The 7,630-nt window shown below is 32.5% G+C and overlaps 1 protein-coding gene across 1 annotated transcript; it reads left to right on the top strand.

Moving 5' to 3' along the window:
* Positions 1-668: 668 nt before the first annotated feature.
* Positions 669-7,428, top strand: LOC116144678 (CBS domain-containing protein CBSCBSPB3-like). The gene is made up of 8 exons (XM_031430129.1): positions 669-857; positions 989-1,121; positions 1,934-2,104; positions 3,984-4,062; positions 4,168-4,281; positions 4,411-4,477; positions 7,028-7,133; positions 7,214-7,428. The coding sequence occupies exons 1-8, from the start codon at positions 783-785 to the stop codon at positions 7,426-7,428; spliced, it is 960 nt and encodes a 319-aa protein (XP_031285989.1). The 5' UTR covers positions 669-782.
* Positions 7,429-7,630: the final 202 nt, after the last annotated feature.

Below are 7,630 nucleotides of genomic sequence, written 5' to 3'. Positions count from 1 at the left end.
GATTGGTTCAGTTACCGTGTTTGGTTGGTTACCGATTTTTTTTACAGTCCTAGCAAAAATCTAACATAAGTTTCATTTTTTCTGTTAGTTTATCATTCAAAAAGGATACGTGGTGGCTAAGGTTTTACAAAATTGAAATTGGGTTTGGAAAAATTTTAGGGTTCAAATGGTTTTGGGGAAGAACAGATTTCAAATTTTAGGATTTTGAAATACGGGGGAAGTGGATTTAATAGGGTTCGACTAATATGTGAAATTTGGGGTTTGAAAATTTTGAAATCCGAAATTAATGTTTAAATTTTTTTTATTTTTTAAATTTAGGGGCTTGAATGACGTAATAAAAAAGCAACGTGACTGTCAGACAAGAGTAGGGGGGGAGTAAGGCTATCATTATCTTAATTATTCTAATCATGAAATATAGCCAAGGATGGGGCCCAACAACGAATGGTGGTGAACATTAATATCCAGCTTCAAATTTCAATTCAAATAAGAAAGAGAGTCAGAGCGGTGTGGTGGTGGGAAAGAGATATTTTATCAGCGGCCAGCCCTAGACAGTAGTTTGATAAGATGAGCAGTCACGGGAGCGTTCGTCGGAGCATGAAGCGAGGGCCACCACGGCCAAGAAATCCGGAAATGAAAACGGCAATGGAAACATCTCCAACTAAGCCTGCTTCTCCTCCTTCTTCACAATCTTCTGTTGGTGGACGAGGACTGTTAAGAAGCTGAAATTATCGAAAGCCCTAACTATTCCCGAGGGAACTATTGTCTCCGATGCTTGTCGCCGGATGGCCGCTCGCCGTGTTGATGCTGTTTTGTTGACCGATGCTAATGCTTTATTATCTGGAATTGTTACCGACAAGGTTATTGTCATTATCATTTTTTTCTTATGAGTATCCGCGTCTTCATTAATTTCTTTCTCTCTTTATTTTTTTCCATTTTTCTCAATGTTTCCTTCCGTTTTTTTTTTTTTTTTTCGTTTATAATTTCGAAGGATATTGCCACTAGAGTTATAGCTGATGGTTTGAGACCGGACCAGACAATTGTTTCTAAAATCATGACGCGCAATCCTATATTTGTCACTTCGGATTCGTTAGCCATTGAAGCTCTCCAGAAAATGGTTCAAGGTCAGCTTCATTTCTGTAATTCTTCCTTTCGAAAAAACAAATAAAAATTAAACATTTTTTAATGTAGGCAAGTGAATTAGGGGACTCGTTTTCGCTATACTGTTTAGACCTACTTATTGATTCTTTTGGTAGGAGAAGTTTTTAAAAGTTTCATGTAACTAAGAACTATAGCTCATGGTTTCAGCGTGAAAAAGTAGTTTTCTGTGTCTTATTTTACATCATGGAGATGGAACCAAAATATTGGGACCAGTTTGGGCTCTAAAGGATATTTATTTTTCTTGCTGCTTTTAGTAATAAGGTATCATGCTAAGGTTGTTAAGAGTTTAGCGTTTTTATTTTATTTTATAAATCATCTATTGTATTGGAGATAAGATTTGACACTTTGCCAACTTTGGACTTTTTGCCTTATTTAAGTCATTCATTCTTCTGAATACTCAGGCTACTGATGATCAAGTCAACTTTTCAATTCTAATGGATGCAAAATATAAGCATCAGGCCACTGGTTGCCTTACACACGTGTGCACTAAGAAAAATGTAGTTGAGGGGATGAAAAGGAAACTTTGCAAAATTATCAATTTGGTGGCAAGTAGCATATTTTATTTATCATAGACTGGTTGTTAAGAGCTTTACCTTATTATATTTTTTATAAACTTGTGGTGATATTTTTCCTTTTTGATACTCCATAATGCTTTCAAATAAAAGGACTAAAATGACTTAATATATTGCTTGATTCTGATGAAAATGTGGCAGATGCACTAGTTTGCAAATTAATCAGGCGATGTCTGATTGAGTTAGTTTTATTTTGTCAACAGGAAAGTTCAGGCATCTCCCTGTTGTTGAAAATGGTGAGGTTATTGCCATACTGGATATTACAAAGTGCCTCTATGATGCCATTTCTAGAATGGAGAAGGCTGCTGAACAGGGGAGTGCTATCGCTGCTGCAGTTGAAGGTGTGGAACGCCAGTGGGGAAGCAATTTTTCTGGTTAGTTTATATATTTTATTTTAGACTAACAACATATCACCACTTGTCCTTTGGTACATATCACCACTTCACTAACTGAATGCTCATGTTAAACATTTACAACGTCTTGTTTCACTAATGAGAATTTACTCTGTTGTATATATCAATTTTATTCCTCTGTCAAATGTGAATATGGGTTGGGATATTATAACTTATTTTTCTGACACTATTTAAATACCCTCCATTGAATTCAATCCAATGGTTCAAACATTTTATAAGCTAACATTTTAATAACTACTGCTTAACTTCCTTCTTTCAACTATTGGATTGAATTAGATAGATGGTTATTAATTGGTGTCGAAAAATTAAAACTTACACTATCCTGACCCTTATAAAAAGTAAATCTTTTTATCTTCTCATACAGAGAAGTTAGTATTCAAAAGATTGTGATATAACAAGGAGAAAGTTATGAGAGAGAGAGAAAAGAGGAAGATTCTTCATACTCCTAAGGCTTTTGGGGAGATCTTCAAGAGATTGTTAAGTAACAATATTTAATCAGTTAAGATGAACACTTACAGGTTATATGACTTAGGACATCTTGAAAGTGGATTGCTTATAATTTGTTTGTTGGCTGTGCTTACTGTAATGAGGATTTATGGTTTAATTTTTTTTGTAAAGGTTTTGTGATGTGGTTAGGGGAGCAAGGACTGAAACTAGATTACAAGGAAATAGTTATAAAAGATATGGATGAATAAAGAGTAGAGATAGAAAAGATGAGAGAAGGGAAGAAATTATAATAAAGAAATAGTGGAAATGAATTAGAAATAAGGAGTAGAATAGAAGAGATAAGAAATAGGTTAGGAAGACAAGAATTTGAGTGGAGAGGAGATGGATAAGAGAGAGGGAAAAGAAAACAAAAGTTTAGTATAACTATTTTATTTATCATTCAGTTTAATAGAATAAAAAGAAAAAAATTATTAAGTTTGTTTAATAAAAAATTATTAATGGAAAAATTCTTGATGAGATTATGATGAGACCCTGAGTGTGCTGGTTTATTGTAGGAAACATAAGGTTGGGAAGTAGGGGATTTTGGCGAAGAGAAAAATGCTTTGGTATTGTAAAATTTTGACAAATGACTGTTTTGGGTTATGTTACTGTTTCTGGGTTTTATGTTGGAAAGAAATAGAAGAATTTTTAAAGATGTTAGGAGGAGAAAATTTATTTTTAACAGGATAAGCAGTTTTTTTGGGTCACCATAATCTTTGTGATCTATAAATTAAAAATATTTCACGCTATTTTATCCAACAAAATTGGAAGCCTTGTCAGATGAATACTTTGACTTATTTGAGGTTTTTTTTTTTTTTTTTTTTTCCTTGTTATAATGAGCAAAGATCAGTGGATTACTGGTCCACCTTTTGTAAATTAACTTGTACATCAACTTTTTATTTATTTTTTTTTAATATGGAAAAATGGAAAAGATTGTAATGTGGTGAAGGGAATGTGATGGACTAGAACGAAGGTGTTAATCTTTGGGCATGACTTGGTATTGTTTACAAAGTTGTCTTCGAAAATGGATTTAAATGAGATGGGAAATTGAATTTGTTTTGTTTCATTTTTGTTTTTGAAATTGGAGAACATATATAATATGTGTGGCAACCTAAGAGGGTGGCTGAATTGGGTGTTTGAAAGTTTTGGTGTAGTGATGACAAATCTCGGGTAATTGATGCAATTCCAAATGTGTACGAGTGAATCTGTAAATAAGTTGAAAAAAAAAAAGTATTAAGAGTTTGAGGACATGCATTGGATATTTATTTTGATTCAACTAATTCTCTGCCTGCGTGCATGCTTCCATGCTTTAGATAGATTATAATATATAATTGTTTGTCATATTCAATTTCAGCCCCACTTCCATTCATTGAAACTTTGAGGGAGAAGATGTTCAAGCCTTCCTTGTCTACCATCATTGCTGACAATACCAAGTAATTTCCTAATGAGCTATTTGTTAGCTTCTCTTTTGTAAAATTTAAGTTACTATTTTGATATGGAGTTGGCGTTTTCTTATTTCAAGCTTTTTAATATGTCAGAGTTGCCATTGTGTTGCCATCTGATCCTGTTTATGTTGCTGCAAGAAAGATGCGGGAATTGCGGTGCAACTCAGTTATCATTGTTACAGGAAATAAAATTCAGGGAATACTAACGTATTGTTCTTGTCTTCACGGGCTCTCATAAGTAATTTGAATATTTTGCTTAGTTTTTATGCATTTAATGACATTTAACTTTTCATTTGACATCTATTTAATTATGCTTTTTTTCCTTTTTTATTGTAGTTCGAAGGATATCCTTATGCGAGTTGTGGCACAAAATCTTTCTCCTGAGTTGACTTTAGTGGAAAAGGTTCATTTTGAGAATTTATTCTTAAAATTTGTATTTATTCTGTTCATATGGATATAGTTTTATCTCTTGAATCTTTTTACGTGGTTAAATTGCAATATCTTTCTCACTCTCTCTTACTTTTTCTTTTACTAATAATTGTCAAAAATTATATTAAGGATTTTTTTTTTTTAGTTTGAATATTATGGTTTACTTGTGTTGGTCTATAATTTACTGATGGAGGAGCAATGCCATGATATGCCATGATTTTACACATTGGTTTTCCTTTTTTGGTGTTCCTTGTGTTGAGTTTGATTGGGGGATGAATTCCTTGGTGATAGATAAATTTTTTTGCAGTAGGATTTTGCTTTATTTTTGTTTCCTTTTGCATAATCCAAGATCAAAACCATATTGATTGCCATTAAGTATAAGTGCTTTATTTGTATAGCACTGAAAAAAACGCTAAGCCTTAATTATTTTGCATATTCAAACTTTCTAGGAACAAAGTAAACCTACAATTATGATATGGAATCAAGAGTTTCTCCTCAAGTTTTCGCCCAAATTTTTGGCACGTGGATAGGTTAATGCATATGTTGTTATTCAAGTAGGTACTCTAATGCTTGTCTTTTGAGATGATTTGATGTTTTTCGTTCTCCAATTCAGTCTTTAACTGTATAAGGAAAGTAAAAAGTTTCTAACGTATAGTTTTTTACCGTGTTGGTTGAAGTGTTTAAGAGTTTAGATAAATAGGGTGTTAAAAGTCTTGTGTCTCGTTGCCTATTGATCATCATTGTGCATTTGGAGAAAAAGCTCTGGTCTTTTGGAGATGTTGTAATCTGGCTGTTGTTTGGGATTATTTGGGTTGATGAGAATAGGAGGATCGTTGAATGCTTCGTGGATCAGGACGTGGATATGCTCTGAAATAGAGTTTGTATTCCTGATTTTTTGTGGGTTAAAATTGCAAGAAAGAGAAATGTAAGGGATTTCTTCTTTTCCTTAGGGTGAGATGGGATTCTGTCCATATGGCGTTGGTTAAATTGATGTAGGATGTGTAGGATAGATGTAGTTTTTTTTTTTTTTGTCTTTTGTCTTGGTTTTAGGGATTTGATATTTCAAGATTGTTTTGGAGTTTTGTTATGTTTCTGAGTCCTTTTAGAATTTTATTTCCTATTTGATTAGGAGCACAGTGTTGTTATTTATACAATTATGTTTTTGTTTTTGATATGGATTTGAACTTCAGCTCAGAAAAAGAGGCTTTAGTTATTAAAGAAGAAGAAGTCTCTTTGTCTCAAAAGACTTGAAGACGCTTCTTTTTCCTTATCCATCTTAATTGGTTAGGGGTGCAAGTTGATTCTTGTTTTTTGTCTATTCAAGATGTAGTAATCTCTATTTTTTGTTTATTCTTCCTGCAATAGGTTATTGAGGTTCATGATACTCTTTCTAAGGCCTTGGACCCCAGTTAGATGGGTTCTTTTTGTAGTAGTGCATACCTGGTCCACTGTTTTTAGTTTTTTTCACCATATATGTTTCCTATAAGAAAAAAATTTTAGAATGTATTGTAATATTAATTTGTTAAAAATGTTGTATTTTAAATATTTATATATTATTTAATGTGAATGCTGATTATTTGTAATATATTTAACACTGTTTTAGTTAAATATTGAACATTTTTAATATGTGTTTTAGGTACAATATGCATAATATATTTCATGATGTTTTAGTTAAATTTGTTTGTTAGGTAATATGCTCATGTTACTTATTCCTAAATAGTCTTGCGGGTTATTTATGGTCATTTTATCGTTCTTTCTTAGCACACGCAGAAATGAGGGCATAGATGCATTTTATTAGCATATTTCAGGTAAAAGAATGGGTGTTTGGCTAAGGGATAGTTTATGTATAACTTAAGGGGTAGTTTATGTACAATTTAGGAAAAGGGAGGGGTGATTTCTGACAAATGGGGACAAACTTGACATTTGATTGTCAATTTTTGAAAACCCAAGAATAATAAGGATTGCGCACCTGTTGTTTTTTAATTTTCTAAGTCTTTGTGATTTAGTGGATTTTTTGTTGGTATCTTTGTAAATTAATTTTAGTTTTAATAGAACTTTTATTGTCTTGTGAAGAATGTCTATGGATGAACTTCATATTAGGACCAGAACATTCAGTTCATAGATTCAAGTGTAATTTTATTTTATTTTTTTCAAGACTTAGAGACTCAAAAATTAAGATTGGAAATTGGGTTTGTAATTTAGTTTCCATGGAATTACACTGCCCCATGCTAAAATATTTTTTATTTTGCTTGCTTCAGATTTTTTCAATTACTTAACAATCATGTGATTGGTTGACATAAATATCACAGTTAGCTTCCCATTTACTTGTACTGCAACTGATTTTTCCTTCTACTGCGTATGTACTTTTTCATCTCGGGTTCCAGAAGTAAGGATTTGGATGGTCATAGCATATGCTTTTCTTTTGAATATATGTTTTTATTATTGTTTTCACTATTTGTGAGAGCAAGTTTGAATCTTGATAACCTTATTTTGAACACACTAGTACGTTTGCTTACTTGTTCAGGTAATGACATCAAACCCGGAATGTGCAACGCTAGAAACGACAATACTTGATGCATTGCATACAATGCATGATGGGAAGTTTTTACATCTTCCAGTTGTAGAAAAAGGTCAGTATTCTTTTCCTGAAGTCTGATCCAGAGTAGCAAACTTTTACTTTTTAAAAAAATTCTTAGCATCTATTGTGCAGATGGATCTGTTGCAGCCTGCCTAGATGTTTTGCAGATAACTCACGCAGCAATTTCTATGGTAAATTTCTTTCATTCTGATGCAATGACTATAGGGTCTAAATATGTATTGCCTATAGTAGAGGAAAACATGCCAAAGTTCCTGTGCAGGTTAACAAAATTAAAAGGAATAGCTTTAGTTCTCAACTTAGTGATCATTAATGATGCTGTGAAATGAGACACTAGATATCCTTCTAGAAAGACAGTTCAAAGTCAAAGCCATGAACAAGTTCAATTCATGAGTAATATATAATACCAGTTGACACAGCAAAATTAGAAAGACTAGTTTATAGATTTCTTTCTTCCTCGTTTTTTTTATTCTTTGTAGATACCTGGTCCACAATTGTATCTTGTTATCTTTACTAATTTAATAAGGACTT

Source organism: Pistacia vera, unplaced genomic scaffold (genome assembly GCF_008641045.1).
Source record: "Pistacia vera cultivar Batoury unplaced genomic scaffold, PisVer_v2 Contig451, whole genome shotgun sequence".
Taxonomy (NCBI): domain Eukaryota; kingdom Viridiplantae; phylum Streptophyta; class Magnoliopsida; order Sapindales; family Anacardiaceae; genus Pistacia; species Pistacia vera.
This window is presented reverse-complemented; position numbering and strand designations above follow the sequence as displayed.